This window comes from Halichondria panicea, chromosome 11, assembly GCF_963675165.1.
Source record: "Halichondria panicea chromosome 11, odHalPani1.1, whole genome shotgun sequence".
Taxonomy (NCBI): Eukaryota; Metazoa; Porifera; class Demospongiae; order Suberitida; family Halichondriidae; genus Halichondria; species Halichondria panicea.
This window is the reverse complement of record NC_087387.1, coordinates 786,065-806,943: the sequence shown is the minus strand read 5'-3', so window position 1 is coordinate 806,943 and position 20,879 is coordinate 786,065. Positions and strand designations below refer to the sequence as shown.

Below are 20,879 nucleotides of genomic sequence, written 5' to 3'. Positions count from 1 at the left end.
GAGGAAGATGAAGAAACAAACAAAATCATGAACACATACACATCCTCACACACACACACACATACACATCCTCACACACACACATACACATCCACACACACACACACACACCACACACACACACACACACACATCCTCACACACACATACACACACACAGAGGAACGACCGTGGACTTACTGAGCTCAACCTGAACAACCACACCAAGCTGGACTCTGACCTCATCGAGGAGCTCATTGTAGCGCTCACAGACAACATTCATTTGGAGAGACTGCAAATGGCAAATATTCGATTCTCCGAAGACCACGCATTCGTAAGTTTAAAGTTTAAGCTGTCTTTCAATCCTGTAGCTATAGTAATGGCCTCACTGTTTTTAGAATAATTAGAATGTATTTATATTATTGTTATGTAAATGTATGTTTAGCTGCTGTTTATCGGTGTGTGCCATTTTGTAGGACTTATTTGTGTAGTTTGTAACCGTAATTAATTTAATGTCATTATTAAATGTTTATTTTTCCAGGCCATTTTCAAAGCTCTCTCGCTTTCTAAAAATGAACATTGATGGTACCATTTGAAACGTCTCATTCTAAGCTTTCAGAAAATCATTGAAATTGAATCCATGGAATTCAAGTTATGGCGACTGAAAGAATCGGGAATATAGAGGGTACACTATGTAAGATTTACAAGTAATCTCACACTCTTCCTCATTTGCAGATTTCCAGTTTTGGCGTGATCGTCTGCTCACGGTAGCTCGGCAGTACCCACAGCTGACGGTTGCTATGAGCAACGAGAAGGAGTACGAAAAAGAGCTGGCAGAGATGGGTATCGCAGACAGGGGAGACGATGTTTCCATGGTCATGTGGGCGGGGCCCAAAGAGAAATATTTGAAGAATGAGGAAGAGGATTTCAACGACTTTATTGAGGTGAAGCAACAGTACCGGTAGCTGATTGCTGTGCTTACGTTAAAAAAACCAGCCTTGATTTACAGAACTTTGTAATAATTATGACCTACTGAGCGTAATTATCCCATGTGGCACTCATGGCTGTGTCACAACTATTACATGTCGGTTGATGTTGATATATTATCTTGTGCGTCCACTTATAGTATCCCCCCACTCGCCGTTACAGGATTACTTAGCTGGAGAGTTGAAGCCTTTCATACGCTCCCAACCTAAACCCAAGAAGGACAAAGGTCCGGTGGTGACTGTGGTGGGCTCCACGTTCCAAGATATCGTACTAGACTCCTCCAAACACGTTCTCATTGAATTCTACGCCCCATGGTGCGGTCACTGCAAGAAACTGGAGCCTGAATACAAGGACCTGGGCAAGAAGTTTAAGAAGAATAAAGAGGTCGTGATTGCAAAATTCGATGCAACTGCAAACGATGCTCCGCCTGATTTCGAGTATACTGGATTCCCGACTATTTTCTTCGTAGGTACTGGCAATGAGGTGGTCCTGTACGAGGGTGAGAGGGATACGAAGACAATGGCCTCCTTCATCAAGAAGCAGCTCAAGATAAAGAAAGATGAACTATGAGATTAGGTCTATTGAACTCTATAGGCAAAAACTTTATTTTGTTATTTTTGTATACAATTTTACAGATCATGTTTTAGATGATTTCCCTATACACTAATTTAAAATCGTGCATGTAAAATTAAACTTTTGGTGTCCGATTACTTACAACTTGTAAATTAGAGGATTCTCTTTTTCCCTGTAGAGTGTTTGATGTGTTGATAAGATTTTCTTTCGAACTTGTACACACTCACTTAGAATGTTTATACATGTATACCCTAACTGACCCCCTTAATCACGCATGCATGTCTGTATGACAAGTTAATTCAACACATGAAGCTTCTACACCCATTTGCAGCTAGAGGGGTGCCTGCATGGTCCCCCATATCAAGGACACAGTTGGTGTAGTCAATTTTTCATGTAGCTATAGTTTCCTGTCTACTACCCAACTGAACATGCAAGAACAACACATGACTTCTTTCAGCAAAAAAATTATGTTCACAACAATAATGGAAGCAAGTACATAACACACAAAATAAGCTATTTTCCTCTAAAATAAGCGAGCGCCCATATAGCTAAAAAGCCAAGTCCAATGAAGAGGAACATGTTCTTTCCAGAAATAGCCACCAGTTTACTCTGCAGGGGTAGAGAAATCAATAAGCATGGTGCAATATCAGTGATCTACTCAGTGATCTATATAGGAAGGATGCTTAGAAGCTTCTTGGTATACATGTGGAATTGTCATAGCTAGCTAGCGGAGTATGCACATTTCATTCCAGGATGTCACAAACACTTCTGCTAGTACTTACTGATGATTCGATATACTGTACATGTAACATAATTATGACCTACCCATCCTCCTACGTTCCCAAGCCAATCGTACAATCTTGCCTCGATGAAGGACTTAAAGAGCCACGTTGCAACTGTGGAAACAAACGAGGCGAGACGGGCAGATGGCACATTTTGCAAGGCGAGGTGCTTGCACAGCTCGTAACAGTATCTCAAAATAGCTATTATTCGCCCGAAAGTGATTTTAACTGGAGGGGAAGTAATGAGAGACAAACACAGAAAATACATTGCTACTATAGCCAAGGTTGCCAAAGTCTCATATTTAATTTGTAGTATGGTCAAGAGTGCAATATGGGATTATTAGCACGAGGCAAAGCTGAGTACTATTAACCTTGCCAGTGCTTATTATGAGTGCTATTAATCCCATAATTGCACGAGTAACCAATAGTCGAGTAACCATACTATTGATTTCTAATGCAGAATATTTTCAGCCGCAGCCATAATTTTCGAAAACAAGCCCCGCGCAATTACTCGCGTAATGACAGTGCCACTAATAGCACATCACACGATTAAGTGAAGTATCCACACACCTCCTCCTTGCTGATCCGAAAACATGCTTTTAACAACATTATTAAAAATGTTGAATGCTTGTTCAGGTAGCCCAGACTTCTTCGCTAGCTTTCGTATGGCGTCCTGGTACTGATAGTCAATTTGGTCTCCTGTGGGGGGGGGGGGGGGGGAAGGGGTAACAGCAATTCTACTTTTTATGACGTTAAAGCTAAAGTACGACTTTATATAGATATTATTGTTTTGTTGACTTTACATGTACTATCTAGTAGATCCACAGTACAATCATTTGCTGACTTTAACAGACTAGCTAGCTATAGAGACACCAAAGCTCACCTATTGCAGCCATTTCCCTGCCCACAATGGCTGCTAAAGCGGACTCAGTCTCACCACCTACACTGTCACTCTGTATCTTATGGGCCTCCTCAAAGGTCTCATACTGTTGACAGTTGAGTTCTTTGTCTACTTTGGCTCTACCAAACACAAACTCGATAACTAAAACTGTTGTGTCTTGCAGCTCTGCCTCATTGCCATACAACCTGTATGTACGGTGTGTCCATCCATCCAGTCTAGTATTTCCGGTACGGTACAACACGTATTATTTTTATAGGGGGCTCACCTAAATCCTAAATACAGCAAGGGTCTTTCCCTGAGGGTACTTAGGTGTGTACGTGTGTGTGCACAGTCAGCAATTCTCTAAGTTACTAAAATCAAGTGAAGCGCAGCCAAGATGTCGGCTCACCAGCCTAGTCGAAGCTACAGGGACCCACAGAAACATAGAAACGATGTTCCTGGTTGTCTACACTTCTCGTATGAAGATCTGAAAAAAGCTACTGATAACTTTAACCAGAAGCCTCTAAATATGGGTGGTAGGAAACTAGGAGAGGGTGGTTTTGGACCTGTGTTTCTTGGAATGCTCAAGTTCACTGAAGTAGCCATCAAGATACTGAGAAACGTGCCAAAGGTGAGTACGTGGATTATGTATGCTGTGTCCGAGTATCTAACACAGTATGGCCTGCGAGACTAATGTACGTACTTACACAATGTACCAGTGTTGCTATCGTTTATTTATGGATTGTATAACTATAATTTAATTATGCTGTGTAGGGAGATAAAGCGGCTGCAGAGTTGGCTGCTGAGCAATTCAGAACAGAAGTGGAAGTTCTCACAAGGTACAGTTTAGATTGTTGAAATTACCGAGGTAATGATTGATTGGGTGTTACAGATTTCGCCATCCCAACCTCGTCACTCTAATAGGATTCTCTAACTCGGCGAATTGGAAGTGTCTGATTTATGAATATCTACCAAACGCCACACTAGAAGATGCATTAGAAATTGGAGTAAGTATCGGTCTTGTAAGTACCAAATGTCTTAACAACCCCTTCCCTCTAGTTACAAAGCTCCAGTGGTAATACGACTGAGCTAGGCAAGAGAAGAATTAGTCTCCCGTGGATGTGCCGACTCTCCATTGCCACAGATACTGCTCGAGGACTGGCCTACCTACACACTGCTGACGCTGGTAACCCTCTGGTACACAGAGACGTGAAGAGGTAAGGGGGGGGGGGGTATAAGTTATCAGATAGATGCACCTACCTATAGTTTAGAGTTGGTAGTACCTAGCCTTGATCCCGGACCGTAAAGAAAATTGGCCTGGGAACGAGGCTAGGTAGTACCTAGTGTGTGCATGTGTAAAGAGCATCACAACATTTACGATGGCCCTTTTTTATTTACGTTTATAGTGCCAATGTGCTCCTGGACCTGTCATTTCGAGCCAAGGTCGGTGACTTTGGATTGGCCCGTCCACTGGAGGATAATAAAGACGAGCGAAAAACAGTGCGAGTGGTGGGGACGTCAGGTTACATACCCCCGGAGTACTACCGTGGTGTTATCACTACTAAAATGGACACTTTTGGATTCGGAGTGGTAAGCTAGGTTTCATTATCTATGTATGTGTGATCGTTTTTTGTGATATTGCTTTCCGTGTAGATTCTATTGGAACTGATTTCCGGTATGCCTTCTTACGATCCTCGAAGGACACCAAAAGACTTGGTAATTATAATTATGTCTTTATTGATTCTTACTCGTGAAACAATCTGCCTGTATGTATAATTATCTTCTTAGTATATGTACACAATGACATCATGTAACAGTGCTTATAATGATGACATATTGTTCCTTTTTGCCTCCAGATAACGTTTATGGAGAAGGACATGGACAAGGCAAATCCAGCCATACTGTGTACCAAAGTGGATGAACATGCAGGGGACTGGCCGTCAAACTCTTTTGTAGAACTTTTCAAAATTGCCAAAGGATGTGTGGAGCCTAAATTGGCCCCAAGATCCGAGATTGCTGAAGTAAGTATGAAATGTGTATAAACTAGCTCTAAACTAGCTCTAAACTCTACAAACTACTTGTATTTTCATATTGATTTTGTTTTTCCCCGTAACAGATATTTCCCGATTTGGAAAAGCTTATGTTCAATAGTGCCGCACTCTATTCAGACCAAGAACAGTACAAGCAGAAGAGCACTAAATCTCACTGACACTCGCACACACACACACACTATATACAATCATGTAGTTATTTTGTTGTTTTTGTGTTTTTTTATTGGACATGCGCAGTAAAATTAATGTTAACTACGAGCACCGCCCCTTTATCTACTGCAAAACTAAAAGAGAAATGGAGGCCGTCAGGAAAGCCGCTAGCGAGGCGGTGGACACCATCAGGAACAGTCCTCTCTTTAGGAGAAAGTTTGGTAACCGTCCAAGCTCCCCAGGCCAGCCAGAAACACCACAACCGCTGCACCCGGAGACAGACACAACTCCCTTTGTACAGGGAGTCTACTTCCAAGTAATAATATACTCTAGCTAGCTATAAATGGCTGTGTTAATATCTGTTTCTTAGGACGTGTTTGAGCTGACTACATGTACAGTGGGCTAGTTTATACGTGCCTTAGTCATGTGTGTAGTCGTGGGGATTACTGTACGTGCATCCTCTAGGTTCTGTACTGTAGCTATCAATCCCCTGTTTTCACAAGTCCCCCCCCCCTCTCTCTCCCAGGTTGACTACCTTGGCAAGCAGTCAGTGTCGAGTCAAGAGGCCCAGGATCATGGCTGTACTGACAATGCTGTACAGATGCTCTGGGAGAATGCTCGAGACTCGCCCCTCGCTAAGCACGTTTCTATAAAGGTGGGATACTTATCCGTTACTGATTTAATAGTTTGGATTGTCCGCTTTTTTTGTAATGCATTTTGTAGCTGTTTGGTAGCTCTATCCAACGGCATGCTGCTAAGCACATGGAGGAGTTCCATTGTGCAGCTGTATTACTACGAGCCTTAATTGATACAGTTTGTGCCGATGTATCAAACTACAGCGATAATTTTCAGCATCAATGGACCGCTAAATTATAGGAATATTGTAGTATTAAATAGCCATTTTGTCCGATTGTAGTGTAGGAATATTATAACTGTATCAGATTATGTGCTTTTATTGTGATGCCATAATTATCTTAGACTATATTGTTATATTGTGCAGGTGACGACCACTAGTCTGCGTATCAAGGAGATGGCTGGCTCCACAATGGGGATCAAGGAGATGGCTGGCTCCCCAGTGGGGGTCAAGGAGAGGGCTAGCTCCCCAGCAGGGGTATTGTACGAGTTTCCCCTCTTCCGGGTCTCCTATTGTGGTACTGACAAAATGCACACTGAGGCTTTCTCAGTTGTTGCCAAGGACAACGATGGCATGTGAGTCAGAGGGAAAGATTCAGCTAGCTCCTAAATAATTCTGAATCAGCTAGCTGTGTTCTTGCTTATAAAGCGGTGTATATACTAAAACATCAACTCAGATGGCTCCTATTTGTGTAGTGATTCATATGGCTCCAGATAGGTCCTATAAAGCTGTGTAGTGATTCATATGGCTCCAGATAGGTCCTATAAAGCTGTGTAGTGATTTAGATGGCCCATTCAATAACAACATTTACGTACACAGTTTCCTTATATGCATCATGGTGTTTGTTTTGTGCTGATTGTGTGCGTGTCTGTCATGCTCCACAGGTTCTATTGCTACGTGTTCCGCTGTGCTAACAAAGGGAAGGCCTACACACTCGCTCTCACCATCTCCAAAGCATTTTATCTCGCCTATCAGGTACTGTGTGTTGCCATGGGAGAGACTTTAAATTTTAGTTAGCTGTGTTGGGAAAGCAAAAGTTATACAATGTATGTATATGGAATGGCTGATTAACTGTCTGTAATTTAATCATGTGTATACAATGGGATTAGTTTCTTTAGAGCTGACTGAATGTATTTGGACAATTATTATAATGGGCATTCAATGTTGATACACATGTCCCGCCCACTCCACTCCACTCCACTCACCCGCCCACTCCACTCCACTCCCTCACACAGATTGTGCAGGCTCAGGAGGGTCTATTCCCGCCCACTCCTGAGAGAGAGCTACTCTTTGAACCTCAGACTGACCAGGACACTACAGAGCACCCAGCTAGACCAGCCCTACCCCCTCAGGTACATAGAGCCTCGATAAGTTGTAGTACATACGTTCTGCACAGTATCGATCATAATTTATAACATTGCAACTGCCATGCAGTCCTATGTACAACGTACTGGTTAAATGTACTAATAGTTGAAGCCGACCTTTATCGTTAATGAAATTATGTTATTAATGATATTTCTGAGAAATGTTATTTGTGTCCACATTGTGATGTGTTAATTCCCCCTACAGAGCAGTGATGATGTTGACTCCACTCCCTCCGGCCCTGTTCTTCGTTTGACACGCCCCTCTCAGACAAGTGCTGACTCAGACACTCTGGCGGCAGCCAGCTGTGACCTAGACTTTGCCAGACTCGCCAAAGCAAGGTACTGTTACTGTATATAATTAAGTGCATATGAACTCTCCCAAAAAATGTGCATTTTAGGTAAATACAAGCCCTCACCCTCTCCACTTCAGATTTGTAACTTAAGTGTGGTCCCACTGTGTATTGATCTTATGCATGTACGCTCTGGTACTTCTGTACATGTCTATACATACAAATATTATACTGGTAATGGATGATATCATAACTGAGATAGTAGACAATGCACGAAACAGATTATGGTGGTAATTTGTGACTTTATAATCACTCTAGGTCTAATCCGGACATCCTCCGCTCAACCCTCGAGGACCCAGCGGCCATCAAGGGACAGGGCGGAGCTTGGAGTGAGTTCCTGAGACTCCACGCTGACCCAGGCTCACAGGTCAGCCAAAATACCATAATTATAATAATTATAACATGCTTAATACCACTTTAATTAAGCACAGTGTCTAACTTATTATTTCTCACTTTTTACCAAGTTTGGAGGGATTATTATTGAAGGTTCCACCGTATTATAATTATTGCCTTGCTTTATGATTATTCTAGAACCCAAGAGTAGTTGTCATATGCCTGAGGCTATCAGTGTCAATCCCCATACTAGGAAATATGCCCTGTAGCTGTTAAATAATGTAAGGTAGCTGCGTTGCATGCCAAGTCCATGACTGGTACTTCCTTGAGAGTGTGCACAGCCCCATTGTCCTCTCTGAATAGTGGAGTTGTTGATGCTTATACCTGGATAGTAATTATACGTACATTTAAGGGCACTTCCTATACTGTCATTTTATTACTGTGTTATTCATTCATGCATGCATGCAGGTACCATCCCCGTTTGGTTCCTCGGAGCAACTGTCACATGACCAGTCAGCTGACCAGTCACATGACAAGTCAGCTGACATTGATGACACTTTCCATAGTGACTAACTTACTTCACTATATATAATTTATAGTTTTTATTTTTATATAATTATTATAGTTTGTTTTTATGTGCGTACGTACGAGTTTGATTTTGATCGCAAAAATGTTTATTATTATATAATTATAGAACAATAATACTCGGCAGATTGACAGACAATAATTAACAAATTCACTTAATTGGGACAAATAAAGTTTAAATTGTTGACAGATTTCTAAATACAGTGGATCGATGAATGAAGGTTATATACAGAATACGGTTTCTATGGAAACGAATGACAAACTGACAAAATAATACAAAAAAGAGATGTGTTTGTTTGTTTGTTTGTGTAATTGTTTATGTGGCAGTTACGAGATCTTGTACGTCCCCAGTAGATATGGTCTCGTATACGTGCTTCCCAAACTGACTGTGAGCTCTGTGTGTGTGTGGAGTGGGTGGGGGTTAGTGTGAGTCAAGTGTATGTGTGGGCGGGGGGTCAGTGTGAGTCAAGTGTGTGTGGGGGTGGGGGGAGGCTGCGTACAGTACATGTAAAGGAACCAAAACAGGCTATACAATACATAGTATACTACTGGTAACTGGTCATTACTTACTTGTGGGGGGCTGGTATCCTCCTGAGAACAGTGTCAGCACCAGTGCTGTTATCCACTGACCAGGCCAACCAGTAGTTGGGGTCATGTGAGCAGTTCACAACACGAGCAATGCCTCCCTCCTGCAGCGTCATGTCCTTGGAGTCAGAGGGGGTGTGGTCAACGCAGGTACGGATGTAGAAAGACTCTAGTTCAAACTGGAGCATGATTGCTTGGAATTCTGTAAATAAGATGAACAATCGGTTAAACTGTGAAATACAAAAGGCTTATAAATTTTAAAATTAAATAAAGAAATAATAAAGACTTACTGGCATTGTTCTCCATGACCTTTAGTTGCACTTTGTCCTTTGCCTTCTTGAGGAGATCTTGAGAGGCAAAGTAGGTCATTTCCAGCGTAGACTCGCCAGCTATCTCCAGCACCTATAGAGAACGGGGGAATCGTGAACCACACACAAATTAACACATGTACAGCACAAAACAATACAATACGTGGACAAAGGATTACGGAAAATGTTGCGTACGGACATACCTGATCGCCGACTTTGATCTCGTCCCTACCAGCTGCCACGTCGCTCACAAACAGACCTACGGCATTGCCACCAGTCAGCTTGAAGCCGTACCCATCTGATGAGCGTGGGATAGTCACGATACGTTTAGGTCTGCAAGGAATCAAGCGCTCAATACAGAGTCTATGTATAAACACAACTAGCATATAAATACTAACCATGAAGGACTATAAACTACAGTTATACCTAGCCTACAGTTTAGCATCTTTATCGGCAGTAGCCATAGTAACATGCCCCTCCCACCTCCCTTACCCTGGCGGCTTCATGGAGAGGAGGTTAGAGACCTTCATGGTGACAGAGGAGGCAAGTTGCTGCTCTGACGGTCGACTACATATACTCGGTCTCTCCGACATCTCTAGGGAACTATAACCGAGCGACAGGCTAGCATTTGTGGAGGGGGGTGGGGACAGACGAGGGATGATGCGTATCGATGTTCCCTCACACGCCTCTGTTTGTAGCAGGAGTGCAAAATCATCGGGACCTTTATCTTTGACTGAGGTGTCTCCAATTTGTACGATTTTGTCGCCAGTTCGGAAAATTATATTCGAGGGGTCGCTACTTGGAGGGTAGTCACCCGTAACTTGGTACAAACACTCGTATTGGAGTGAGCTCGACACTGTAGTGTGTGTGTGTGGAGGGAGAGGGAATAATGAAGTTTGTGTGCTTTTGTGACATACAGGTACGTGATGTATAGAGCAGTACTCTCGTATTACTGTCAACCCTTTGATGGTGTATTGATACAAAAACCATTGCCCAAACAGGAGTAATTAGAACCACTACACAGCCATTGAGTTAGTTCCTATTTGCGGTAAAAGGTCATAACAACGTACTGAAACCTTGATCTTTATTATATATTTTCAGGGCCCCAGTTTACTTACAGAAGCCATCCAGTAACAACATTCTCATGGCCATAGCAACAAGCCAGCTAACTCTAAGACTGGGGATTTTCAGAATACAGTACTTAGTGTTTACGCATTTCAACCAGAATCCATATTCACCTTGGTAACAGCAAATACCCGCTACAACTATAATTATAGATTACTAGTATGCAGATTGCTAGTAAATTACTAGTACATTGCTAGATTACTAGAGTATCCAGTGCTCACGTGTGTAGCCTGTATCTGCGTTGATCTTGACAGAGATGTAGTCAGAATCTTTGTTGAACTGGTAGAGTCCGAGGAGAGCATCTTGAGCACTCCTCCTGCGAGCCACCTCTGCCGAATACTCGCTGGAGTCTCCATCAAATGACTGTGTGTGTGTGTGTGTGTGTGTGTGTGTGTGTGTGTGTGTGTGTGTGCGTGTGCGTGTGCGTGTGTGTGTGTGTGTGTGGGTATACCTCGATCACACCAAGCTACCTTTGAAGTAGTGTGACATTATTTATGCATGTAATGAGATACAGGAAATTAATGCTCAACAAATTAAAACATCCCTCACAAACATTTAGCAAACATGTAAAAATCATTTCCTATAATTATATACCCAAGAGCATAAATTACAAGGCAATTATTTTGATAACAATTGAGGGCTTTCAGTTACATATGCAATAATAACAGTGACCAGGAAGACATACATGTGCATGCAATATATAACCTCATCTCTCACCATGGAAACGGCTGAGTCGGCAGCGTCAGAATGAGTAGCAATGAGCATCTTTCGTCCCTTGCGGCCCTCTACACGTGGGCGTGCTGTGAGGGGGGGTACCGTGTCGTCACACTCGGCAATAGACCCCCTACTGTGCTTCTCGTTAGTTGGGGGGAGAGAGAGCAAGTCCTCATCTGTGGGGGGTAGTGATGGTAGGGGGTCAGTGGTATAATATTAAATAGTGTTGCTAGACAATTGAACTTTGTGTTGAACTTGATATGCATGTAGCTAATGGGAACTAAGTCAGTGTCTATTCATCCATTCTCACACAGTCATGATTACACTGACTGGTCATGTGAGGTGATAGCTAATACAGTCTAGAGTTCCCATAGTGCAAGCTAGTGCATGACTATACAGCATCACAAAGTACCTGGTACTTTATGGTACTAGACAAATGGCTACTGCCGATAATTAAATAACGGTACAATTAAGGAAAGAATTCGAACAATCCTAATATTTACACATTCTAAAATTAATAGCTGCAAGCTTTCCCACTGCATATACATGATTTCTATTTCACTTGTAAGTACCTTCTCTGTTCTCCTGCCTTGTGAGTTTGTTGGAACTCGATCGCCTGAACTCTGTCGGTGTCTTGAGTTGTTCAGTGGGTGTGGTTGGAGTGGGCGGGTCAGTGTCCTTGATCCCAGCCTCCATACGATGGATGGAAGACAGCCGACTCAGCACTTTGTCAGCACAGTCTGTAGGACGAATGAGTGTGATCGATATAGAATTGAAAGTGTGGATTAAAAATAGCTACAACTTGGAATTCTGGGGAATTGATTGACTAAGTGCAGTGCATAATTATACATGTAGCAAGTACAGTAGCATGAGTTGTTCAACAGCCATAACTTCAGTATCGTTGATCCAATTTCAAAAATTTTATGATTTTCTGAAAGCTCTAAAAGAGATCTTTCAAATGATGTGTTTCAATCCAAAATTCAGTCGAGGAAATTATTTGTTATTTTTTGGCCTTAGACCATGGGTTATAATGGGCTATAATCCATGGTATTTGGTAAATTCTGTAACCTGCCAAATATGAACATTGATGACACCATTTGAAAGGTCTTTTTCTAAGCTTTTATGAAATTGAATACATAGAATTCAAGTTATGGCAGCTGAAAGAGTCCATGAGCCATTGATTAAACTGAGGGGGGGGGTTACCTTTGGGGTCTCTAGGTTGCTCCAAGTGCTTGATTGCCTGGCGTCCCTCCTCTGTGTGTATGGCTGCCATTTTCTCTCCGTCCTCCCCCTTGCTGACGATCTCATTCACCTCTGCCAACGTTTTGAGAAGCTTGCCCATGTTGGAGTGGCCATTCTCATCGGCTAACCCCATAGCCTTGCGTAGCTGGGTGGGAAGGAAACACAATAATAAGCTTAATGGCTAAACCCATGGGCCTTTTGCTGAAAATAATAGCATCACAATTATTGACATTTTCTGGTCACCACAAACACGAGTTACATATTATAGCTGTGGGAAGATATTTTAATTCCCACGCCTTAGGGAACAGCATGGCCATATGTTGTGGTGGTACGTAGTTGCCATCTATTGTGCTTTACTAGTCAGTTCCAATAATAGTAGACTGGCTGGCTGCCCTTAGTGTCCTAAATCACATGGTTATACTGAAACCATGTTAGTTCTGAATGACAATCAAAAACCTCAAAACCACAATAAATATTATAGTGTTTACAGAGAACACAAGTGATTGATAATCTTCTGTTTCACAGTAAGCATACATGTACTCTTACCTGTTTTGAGTTGATCTTAGCCATACTGGCTAGCTCCAGAGTTGCAATGACCAGAGGCTCTATGCCTAGACGACACGCTCCGAGTAGGAGAGAGTAGGAGGTGGGTGGTATGTTACCACTGTAGTAGTAGCCATTGCCATTGGCACCACCTACATCACCTTGACCAAGACTGTATGGGGGAAGAGGGTACAGTGTTGTAAAGGTGTGTGTGTGTGTGTTAGCAAGCATACGTACAGTGTGATACTAAAAGCTAATTAGATTTGTATTTGTATGATAATTTAGCAAAGGTGCAAGTGTCGATTATGCATGGTTGCTAGGAGAATGCAGCCATTCCTAGTATCCAGAACCTTTTGAGCTACTTTTCCATTAATGTAGATCTAGCCATTAATTCTAACTGCCCTGAGGCTATTAAGAGTATAAAGGCTCGCTTGCTAAGTGGGTGAATCCATATATATATATACACAGACGCAAAATAACAGCTGTAAGTACTAATGTACAACGTACTCCATGCCTCCGTCCATAGACACGTCTGGGAAATATTGTGGGAACTGATGCGTCAGATAGTGGAACAGCATGTCACTGTTGTACTGAGCGTTGGCATAGTACGTGAACTCTGTCTGTGCCACCAGCTGGCCGTTACTGCTCACTTGAAGCGTGACCGACTCAGGAATATCGTGCTCTACAGAGGGATGAAGAAATTAACACACTTAGAGAATTTGTTGCTCCGATATTGAACTGATTTTAGGAAATTTTAGTTGCCATGCAATCTGACTACAATGAACACACAAGAGAGACAACAATCTTGAGATGCACTTCAAAGGTCTATAACAAGATAGGATACATTCCACCCGGAAAGTATAATATCAAACGAAACTCCGCATTATCACGTATGCCATGTGTGCGCAAACATTGCTTATGTTGAGTGCAATCAGAAGCAAATAAAACTTTGTTAAAACTGAACTTCCGGTATGACCTCAAAATGAAGAGCTAAAAGGAATTTAACAGAAGTAAAATAAAACTTCGTTAAAATTGAACTTCCAGTATGACCTCAAAATGAAGAGCTAAGAGGAATTTATGATGGAGAGGAAATTATGGCAATCAAGGGTAACCTTACAGCCAGTTCTTAGTATTAATTATATACTAATGGAATCTAAAAGGTTCCAAGTGAAAGAAATACATAGTGTGTCATTTGGCATCATAATGGATCATAACTGACACTCAAAGAACACAGAGAGAGATATATATACATGTACATACCCACACACACAAACAGGCATTTGCTATTGACACCATGTAGAATAATTGACAATAATTGACAGACATTACATACACATCTGTGCATAGCATACCAACAGTAGAACACATAGTTTACTACTTTTTCTATACCCACCCACCCACCGGACTAGTACTGTAGGGTCACGAACCGCCAACATCTCATACACATACTACACATGTAGACTCACTAGGAATGATAGCAGTGAGGGCCATGGGGTCGTGACCCTGGACGGCCTCCACTTGATGCATGTACGCAGGTCGTGCTTGACTGATGAAGCTGAGCCACTTACTGCCAGGTGGCAACTCTCCAGAGAACAGCAGAGCCAACTGACCTCCTCCCTACAAGCAATAATTAAAGCAGCAATGAGCTTAAGTATTGGAAAAGATGTTTGCTAAATGCATTAATTTTACAGAGACTAATTAATGCATGCAGTATAATTATACATGTACACGTGCATAACATACTCTAGCTCTAGCTCTAGAGAGGCTCAACTACATGTATGTATATAATTATATCTATGAGCTGCTGCTGGTTTCAGCTAACAGCCTGCAGCTAGATCAGCAATAAATGTACTAACAGTACAGTGCAGTACCTGTGCTGTGTAAGTACGTGTGCATGCATGTACATGTATAGCTTACCTCCAGTGGTGACTGGGCTGGGAAGGGCTGCACTTGCAATGACACTGTAAGAACCATATTGTATAAGTACTGACAAGCTAATATCTATCTTTAAGGGAGCTAGTACTAGCTAGTAAATGAGACTGCCAATGCTGCAGCTGCTTATATATGCAAACTGGAACTAACACTGCACCCACATGACCTTTACAATGTAGCCAGTATGGCATTGTTATGTCATTCATGCTGTGTGTGTTGTGAGAAGGTTCTAATTACCCGGGCTTGTGTATACAGGTATTGTGCATATTGGGCACTTGTATAAATTACGCTAAGAGATTACATATTTGGGTTATTGCTTGGCAACCATTGAGAATTCCTACTGAGCATGCCCAAACTAAACTACCGCCCACACAAAAACATTCGCAGGAAATGACAGCTATAATTATAGACTCAACATGTTTATAAGCCACTGTTGGTAAAGGTCACCACCATGAGGCCTATACCATACACGGTAGGCACTGGTCGGTGGTTGGTACTATAACCACCTTTTAATTCGCGTTTTTCGATGACAGAGCAGTTAACGCGAAAATTAAAACCGAGAGAAACTCTCCCACACACAGGTATTTAACATGCAAAGCTCTTGGTGGGTGTGGTTTACTGGCATTTGAAACGCGAATATTACAACCGCGAACATTTCTTCTTCGGGCTCTTGAAAATGCGAAAATTTCCCTCATATGGTATTAGCAAGAGTATATTATGATAGAGAAGAGAGTATCGAATGTAGGCATATATTGTACTGTACATCAGATGTATGCAGAGAGTAACGTGACTTCCTGTATCTGTCACAAGCTTGGAATTTGCACGCTTGTGACAGATACAGGAAGTCACGTTACTCTCCGCATACATCTGATGTACAGTATTGCCTACGTTCGATACTCTCTTGATCTCTCTATCATATACTCTTGGTATTAGGCTAACGCTAGAGTGTTGATTGAATTGAGAGATTGAAATAGACACCACTTTTGAAAATTCTGCTAGTACTGCATGTTCTCACCAATAGGTCCAGGGCTTTGTATGGAGATGTTGGATGCCATCTCGACAGTATAACCGGGGGAAATGGGCTGGGGGGGGGAGATATTATTATGTTGTTACGGATAAGGTAAATTTAATTACAATAGGGAATCTTAGAATCCATTAAGTTAAAGATCAGATTTCACATAATCTCTCGAAGTAGTGCATTGTTCATGCATGTAGCTATGTGGTGTGGTAGCTTGTTGGTGTGAGGGGTCACATGATTATGGACCCCTCTCAGTGTGGTAGCTAGTTGGTGGGTGGGGTCACATGATTATGGACCCCTCTCAGTGTGGTAGCTAGTTGGTGGGTGGGGTCACATGATTATGGACCCGTGACTATATTGGGCCAACAGTAAGACCATAAATAGACATAATCAATCTCTAATATAAGTTCCAATACCAATGTCTAGAATAAGTTCCAGAACACACAAGTCACAATAAAGGTCATGCAGCTAGCATATACGTAGACATAGTCTGGGAGCTAGCTTACACTCGTGCAGGCCTAGCTATAGCTACTGCTAGGAGGTATTATTTTCGATTTAGCTAATACATGTGTACCAAGTACGTTGAGAGCTAGAAATAAGCCTCTGTTATTATTGCATATATTCATGAGACAAGGGAGTTATTAAAGCCAACATTTGACACATCCCTAGGCTAGGCCTGGTATATGTTACAAAATTTCCCAGAAAATATTCACGATCAGCATTCCATGAAACATCCTAATGCTTGTGTTTTGTTGTACTGATCTAAGAATAAATATATGTGTTGCCAGAAGTCCTACAATCGTCCAGGGCCAGCCAGGATGTCCCACTTGGCTGCCGTAACGTGAATGGCTAGGGGTTATTTACACAAGACCACATTTTGGCAGAATAACAGCCAAGTACAGTAGACTACCACTAACTAGTTAGCTGCTATAGTTACGTACCATTCTTAAGGTAGTTATCATTATTTTAGGGCAAACCCAATTTGACATCAAACAAAATTAATAGTTTTTTTATTTTATTTTTTAAATATTTTAAAGATTGCACGAACCTGTTGATATGCAGCCTCAGGGGATCTTGAATAATACTCGGAATTGACAGGGGAATAATTACCCGGGTTGGACCATGCATCAGCCTCGCTGGCCGGTATCTGCCATGGTGGGTTAGAGCAATAACAGCGTGGTCACTATAATTATATACTGCAGTTAGGAGCCTTCACCCTATACTTATACATTAACATATCCGACATATAATAGCCTTTGTGCAATATCATGTGACTTTATTGTCAAAACTTACTTATTTTCATGCACTAGCATCACTATCATTGCTGTAACCTAGCACCCACACATGTGAATAGTGTACACGAGGAACTGTGTGTAGCAGCACTGACTGACTATGTTTAAAGACAGGCGGTAAATTCTGAGCTATTTTTTGTAAATATAATTAAGATTAAGTTAGAACATACCTGTAGCATCTCGGTCATTCCTGTTGCCGTGGATATGGGGAAAGCCCCGTTGACAGGGGACGGACCCTCGTGGGAGTAGGGACTTCCCCCATTGCCATAGGGGGACCCACCAGCACCGTCTGTACACACAGGACAAACAAGATCGAGACGTAGCTTTAACATACTGGCAAAAATAAAACAAAATATACTGGAAATATACATGTATCAAATGTTTGCAAAAATGATATGAGCACGTCCATAAGACACGGTAAACGCCAAATGTTTATCAACACATAGAGATGCTTTTGTGTTAAACATCCTAGCTATTAAGTTTTAATACTCTTATAGTTCTTCCCAGTACCCCCACTCTCCTCTATCATAATCATACCTGGCAACCCGTCCCCGCCTATGAGATACTGGGTCTGCTGATACGTATCACCATTGTAGGGGGAGTGGCTGGAGTCGTTGGACACAGGTGAATTAACAAACGCATCAATCTGCTCCTCTAGTTTGATGGGAGGCGAGAGGAACGGCTGCCCCCCGTTCATTATGGGGCCCGTGGAGACCTGTGCAGTGACACGAGTTATCAGTACAGCTGGGAGAAAACTATTTCTTTAGATCTGAAAGCTTTTACCGTATTACTAGAATGTTTTGCGAGCATTAAAATATGCAAACTTTGCGAGGGTTGATCAATTCGCAATAATGAAATCGCAAAACCTAAACTAGTACTAGTAAATACACACGATGTTAAAGTGAAGGCTCTGAGCCATGACCAACCAATTTGTGCATGAAATTGACTGCACAGTCAGCACATACGTAGTGCAATAATCTCTCTTACTGATATCACTTACAGATACAGAAGTGGGAATGTGAGTCTGTGGGGGGTTGTACATTGACGGCTGGAACACTGGGGGGGGGGGGGTAGGGTCACACTGAGTGTTGTACATGTGTGTAAAACTGTCTCACCTCCAGCAGAAGTTTGACCATTGGGCACAAAGGTAGCGTTGTACATAGGCTTGTTGATGTACAGGACAACCTCTGCAGATTGGAATTGAAAGGATATATGTTAAACAAATGCATTCAGAGATTTAGAGAAAGGAAATAGTTATAGTGTTCTAAATAGCTCAGATTTTATAGAGCCTACATAGAACAAAGTGTACAGTGCACTGTAGGGGGAGCTGTGTGTGTGTGTGTGTGTGCATGTGTGTGTGCGTGTGTGTGTGTGTGTGCGTGTGTGTGTGTGTGTGTGTGTGTGTGTGTGTGTGTGTGTTACTGTTAGTGTGTGTGTGTGTGTGTGTGTGTGTGTGTGTGTGTGTGTGTGTGTGTGTGTGTGTGTGTGTGTGTGTGTGTGTGTGCGTGCGTGTGTGTGTGCGTGTGTGTGTAGCAAATGCTTGGTTAAGCATGTGATGTAATCACCTTGCAGTAGAGTCTGTGGTGCCTGGAACACTCTGCTCCTATACTGTGTCCCCTCCTTGATGCTCTCAGACTTGACCTCGTCCAGTCCGGGGAATGCTCGAGGCAACCCTTTACGTAGCATACAAGGGGCATCCACCTACAAGCATTGTACATGTATACACCACACCTAGTACAGAACCAGTGAAAGAATGGAAATGTAGCTCATTGTCTCTAGAAATTTCCCCCAAATCACACAAAATTTTCTGGTCATACTTGTAGTAATAAATGTATAGTATACGTAAGGATTTTTTAAGACATACTGTGTATATATAAGGGGGGAGGGGTTACAGTGTATGTTGTGTGAAGGGTACCTGGTCTGAGCTGCGTGGTTTTTGCTTGAACCACTCCTCCGCAATGGTGTGCCACTCAGTGAGCTGGAACTTGCCCTTGGTGATGTCAAGCCACATGGCTTGCTTCTGTAGGGGTGTATAGAACAGGTCATACATAACTAAGGTGCTATTAGAGCCCAAAGAAATGATGCATTCTCGAAGTAGTAAGGGTCAATGGTTTAAATTTTGCCAGTCCCCAGATACAAAACCTACAGCTTTTGGACTGAAATTGTTATCGCTAGATACTCTAGATACAGCTAGTTACACTATATATGCTCACATTCTCCTCGAGCTTGTGGACTATGAACTGCGCCATCTTTCCCCTCTTCCTGGTTCCGGCCCAGGACCGCCAGGCCTTGAGCCAGTCATCGAACTTGACAGCAGGGGTGTGTTGTTGTTGGAAGGACATGTCTGCATAGTTGTATATACAGACACAGAGCATTAAATGGTGAATAGAAAAGTGGTGAGGTCACCTCAAGCTCCTAGTCTAGACTCCCTTTACGGCCAAGGGAGAATGTGACAGATCAACTCTTTACTGCCCACATGCTGACACATCCACATCTTTACTACCCACATGCTGACAAGTAAGTTCCAATTTGATGGACAGACTGATACCCCCCCTAGGCCCCCCCAGGCAGCAGATGAAAAGATAACCAACCACTAACGTTTGCTGAAAACAGTAGCCTTTTAGATAAAAATGTGTCAAGGGGATAGAGGGTGGTGCATGGCGAAACAGAACCAGACAATAAAAACAGCTTTGCATACCATACGTACACATAACATCTGCTGCCACATTTTAGAAACATCGAGAAACAGACATCTGTTGACTTATTATTGCACATCCGGAAAATAAATCACTCGAAAACTAACTCACTTATTTTTCAGTATAACAGCTAGCCCTCCTAAACCTAACCAACCGGTTCTAATGTAGTGTTGTGGTGTGTGTGTGAATATATACCATGAATAAAGCATAGCTGCCCACTGTGCATGTCTTGCTTGTAAGAACTACATCACATGATGGTTAGCTACAAATACAAATTTTTATACTGTGTGTATGGTAGCTTTGCATGTGGGGATATAACTTATATCACTCACCAAAATCTCTCTCTTATAAAGTTTGTTTCACTAAGCACTTGGGTACGTAGAAAAGTAGAGCTTCTGTCTTGAAGTGTAAAGTAAGGAACTTAGAGCCTCTATATACCGTATAGCGCGAAATTTTCGAGGGGCTTAATTTTCGCGGATTTCGTGGGTTAGAATCCTACACGAAAATTAAGTCCACAAAAATTGAATTACCTGCTATAGCATGCATAATTTAAAGGCGTGGCTTCCGGTAAGCAGTCATTCCGCGAACATTGTGCAACGAAATAGCTTTTAGAGGCTAATCCACGAAATATAAGTGCCTCGAAAATTTCGCGCTATACGGTATCTCTGGGCTTGTCGAGCTGGTACAGCACAATGTAAAGTACATGTTGTGGTTAAATTGATCGGAAGTGGCTTCTAATTGCATTCCTTACATCTG

At 42.2% G+C, this 20,879-nt stretch overlaps 5 protein-coding genes across 6 annotated transcripts; 3 read left to right on the top strand and 2 right to left on the bottom strand.

The window, feature by feature from the left end:
- The first annotated feature begins 172 nt into the window (after positions 1-172).
- Positions 173-1,755, top strand: LOC135343518 (protein disulfide-isomerase A4-like). The gene is made up of 4 exons (XM_064540481.1): positions 173-313; positions 521-664; positions 715-923; positions 1,129-1,755. Exons 2-4 carry the CDS (start codon positions 634-636, stop codon positions 1,534-1,536), a joined length of 648 nt encoding a protein of 215 aa, XP_064396551.1. The 5' UTR covers positions 173-313; positions 521-633; the 3' UTR covers positions 1,537-1,755.
- A 232-nt stretch (positions 1,756-1,987) lies between these two features.
- Positions 1,988-3,443, bottom strand: LOC135343503 (bcl-2-like protein 2). The gene is made up of 4 exons (XM_064540463.1): positions 3,205-3,443; positions 2,892-3,020; positions 2,365-2,549; positions 1,988-2,148 (listed from the first exon to the last, which is right to left on the bottom strand). Exons 1-4 carry the CDS (start codon positions 3,215-3,217, stop codon positions 2,053-2,055), a joined length of 423 nt encoding a protein of 140 aa, XP_064396533.1. The 5' UTR covers positions 3,218-3,443; the 3' UTR covers positions 1,988-2,052.
- A 94-nt stretch (positions 3,444-3,537) lies between these two features.
- LOC135343501 (interleukin-1 receptor-associated kinase 4-like) lies at positions 3,538-5,511 on the top strand. Its single transcript, XM_064540461.1, has 8 exons — positions 3,538-3,832; positions 3,976-4,040; positions 4,094-4,208; positions 4,261-4,418; positions 4,608-4,791; positions 4,855-4,917; positions 5,058-5,222; positions 5,318-5,511. Exons 1-8 carry the CDS (start codon positions 3,599-3,601, stop codon positions 5,408-5,410), a joined length of 1,077 nt encoding a protein of 358 aa, XP_064396531.1. The 5' UTR covers positions 3,538-3,598; the 3' UTR covers positions 5,411-5,511.
- Positions 5,500-8,810, top strand: LOC135343500 (low density lipoprotein receptor adapter protein 1-B-like). Its single transcript, XM_064540460.1, has 8 exons — positions 5,500-5,718; positions 5,929-6,057; positions 6,403-6,611; positions 6,921-7,011; positions 7,272-7,388; positions 7,606-7,739; positions 8,009-8,117; positions 8,552-8,810. Exons 1-8 carry the CDS (start codon positions 5,548-5,550, stop codon positions 8,654-8,656), a joined length of 1,065 nt encoding a protein of 354 aa, XP_064396530.1. The 5' UTR covers positions 5,500-5,547; the 3' UTR covers positions 8,657-8,810.
- LOC135343497 (uncharacterized) lies at positions 8,789-20,821 on the bottom strand. Of its 2 annotated transcripts, none has more exons than XM_064540455.1 (24): positions 20,786-20,821; positions 20,456-20,560; positions 19,641-19,771; positions 19,343-19,447; positions 18,993-19,128; positions 18,543-18,614; positions 18,428-18,483; positions 17,965-18,142; positions 17,598-17,716; positions 17,184-17,282; positions 16,133-16,199; positions 15,103-15,146; positions 14,652-14,802; positions 13,693-13,867; positions 13,189-13,357; positions 12,604-12,787; positions 11,973-12,140; positions 11,404-11,576; positions 10,908-11,049; positions 10,054-10,417; positions 9,765-9,894; positions 9,544-9,655; positions 9,239-9,455; positions 8,789-9,063 (listed from the first exon to the last, which is right to left on the bottom strand). In XM_064540455.1, the coding sequence occupies exons 3-24, from the start codon at positions 19,767-19,769 to the stop codon at positions 8,985-8,987; spliced, it is 3,069 nt and encodes a 1,022-aa protein (XP_064396525.1). In that variant the 5' UTR covers positions 19,770-19,771; positions 20,456-20,560; positions 20,786-20,821; the 3' UTR covers positions 8,789-8,984. The 2 variants fall into 2 exon arrangements, with proteins under 2 accessions (XP_064396525.1, XP_064396527.1); XM_064540457.1 differs by lacking the exon at positions 20,786-20,821 and adding an exon at positions 20,235-20,282 and having other exon boundaries at positions 20,456-20,547.
- Between the last annotated feature and the right edge of the window lie 58 nt (positions 20,822-20,879).